This window comes from Gekko japonicus, unplaced genomic scaffold (assembly GCF_001447785.1).
Source record: "Gekko japonicus isolate JY-2015 unplaced genomic scaffold, Gekko_japonicus_V1.1 scaffold20196, whole genome shotgun sequence".
Taxonomy (NCBI): Eukaryota; Metazoa; Chordata; class Lepidosauria; order Squamata; family Gekkonidae; genus Gekko; species Gekko japonicus.
The window spans coordinates 1-1,733 of NW_015181485.1; the positions used below are offsets into that span (position 1 = coordinate 1).

Here is a 1,733-nt window from a genome sequence, read left to right on the forward strand (position 1 = left end):
GCTCCTGCTCAGAGCCCAGCTGGGTCTCCAGCTTGAACTTACCTCTCTCAGCAGCCCTCCAACTTTTGTGAATGCCATTACTTTTTCTTTCTTCCCATCTCAGGCTCACGTTATCATCCCTATCTGCACTTCCAGACAACACATGGACAGCGGGAACCTAACCAGGACATCTGGGTTCATCCTCCTGGGTATCTCAACCAAGGCGCAACATCAGAGCCTCCTCTTCGCCCTCTTCCTCTCCATGTACTTGTTGACCTTGCTGGGCAACCTGATGATCATCCTGCTGATCCGATCGGATGCCCGCCTCCTCTGCACACCCATGTATTTCTTTCTCAGCCACCTTTTTTTGGCAGATCTTGGATTCGCCTCCACCACTGTAATCAAGGCGCTGGATAACTTGTTGTCCCACACCAAGACTATTACCTACTGGGGCTGCCTCACCCAGGTGTACTTCTTCCTGGTGTTTGGCGCCACTGACAGCTTCCTCCTTGCCTCCATGGCCTGCGACCACTATGTGGCCATCTGCCGCCCACTGCACTATTCTGTCCTGATGAGCCACAAGAACTGCCTCCTGCTGGTCACAGGCTCTTGGCTCTTGTCTCATCTCCACTCTTTGGCTCACACACTGCCAATGGCCCGACTCTCCTTCTGTGCCTCCAGAGAGATCCCACACTTCTTTTGCGATATCCATCCTGTGCTGCGTCTCTCTTGCACCTCAACCCAACCCAATGAGCTCTTGGCCTTCACTGAGGGCTCCTTGGTCATCATGGGACCTTTCCTCTTCATTGTGGTTTCCTATATCCTCATTCTGGTCACTGTCTTGAAAATGCCTTCAGCTGCGGGCAAGCGCAAGGCCTTCTCAACTTGTGGATCTCACCTAGGGGTAGTGTCACTGTTCTATGGCGCGGTGATTGCTGTCTACATCCAGCCCTCCTCAAACTATCGTGTCACGAAGGACCGGGTGGTGGCAGTCCTGTACACCATGGTCACCCCAATGCTTAACCCATTCATCTACAGTCTGAGGAATGAGGATGTGATGGGTGCAATGAAGCGGGGTATAGAAAGGCTAAGGTATAGAATGGCTAAGGAAAGGCTGCCTTACAATGGTTCTCCTTTCTCCATGGTCGGGGACAGAGGGTGGCACTTGGTGAGAGGGTCTCCTCGCGATACCCACTTGAATGTGGAGTGCCACAAGGGGTGATCCTCTCGCCAATGCTATTCAACATCTACATGCACCCCCTCACCCAGTTAGCCAGGAGTTATGGGCTGGGTTGCCATCAATATGCAGATGACACCCAGCTCTACCTGTTAATGGATGGCCATCCGTGTTCTGCCCCTGATACTCTGGCTAAGGCTCTGGAGGCTGTGGCTGGATGGTTGTGGCAGAGCCGGCTGAACCTTAATCCATCAAAGACAGAGGTCCTGTACCTGGGTCGGGGTGTGTGTGTGTAGATGTGGGTAGCAGACTCCTCACACTGGAAGGGGTGCCTTTGGTGCCGGCCCAGAAAGTGAGGAGTTTGGGAGTAATACTGGATGCCCCTCTCTCTATGGAGGCCCAGGTCACTGCAGTTCCCAGATCTGCATTTTTCCATCTTAGGCAGATAAGGCTGCTGAGACCATATATCTCCCCCCAGGACTTAGCTACAGTGATCCATGCAATGGTCACTTCCAGGCTTGATTACTGCAACTCACTCTATGTAGCAGTGGCCCAATATCTCAAAACCCTAGAGTTC

The 1,733-nt window shown here is 52.8% G+C and overlaps 1 protein-coding gene across 1 annotated transcript; it reads left to right on the forward strand.

Moving 5' to 3' along the window:
* Window positions 1–142: 142 nt before the first annotated feature.
* Window positions 143–1,123, forward strand: LOC107124927 (olfactory receptor 1L4-like; the record flags this gene model as incomplete). Its single annotated transcript, XM_015428421.1, has 1 exon — window positions 143–1,123. A coding segment is annotated over exon 1 (981 nt), but the record flags the coding sequence as incomplete, so codon positions are not given.
* Window positions 1,124–1,733: the final 610 nt, after the last annotated feature.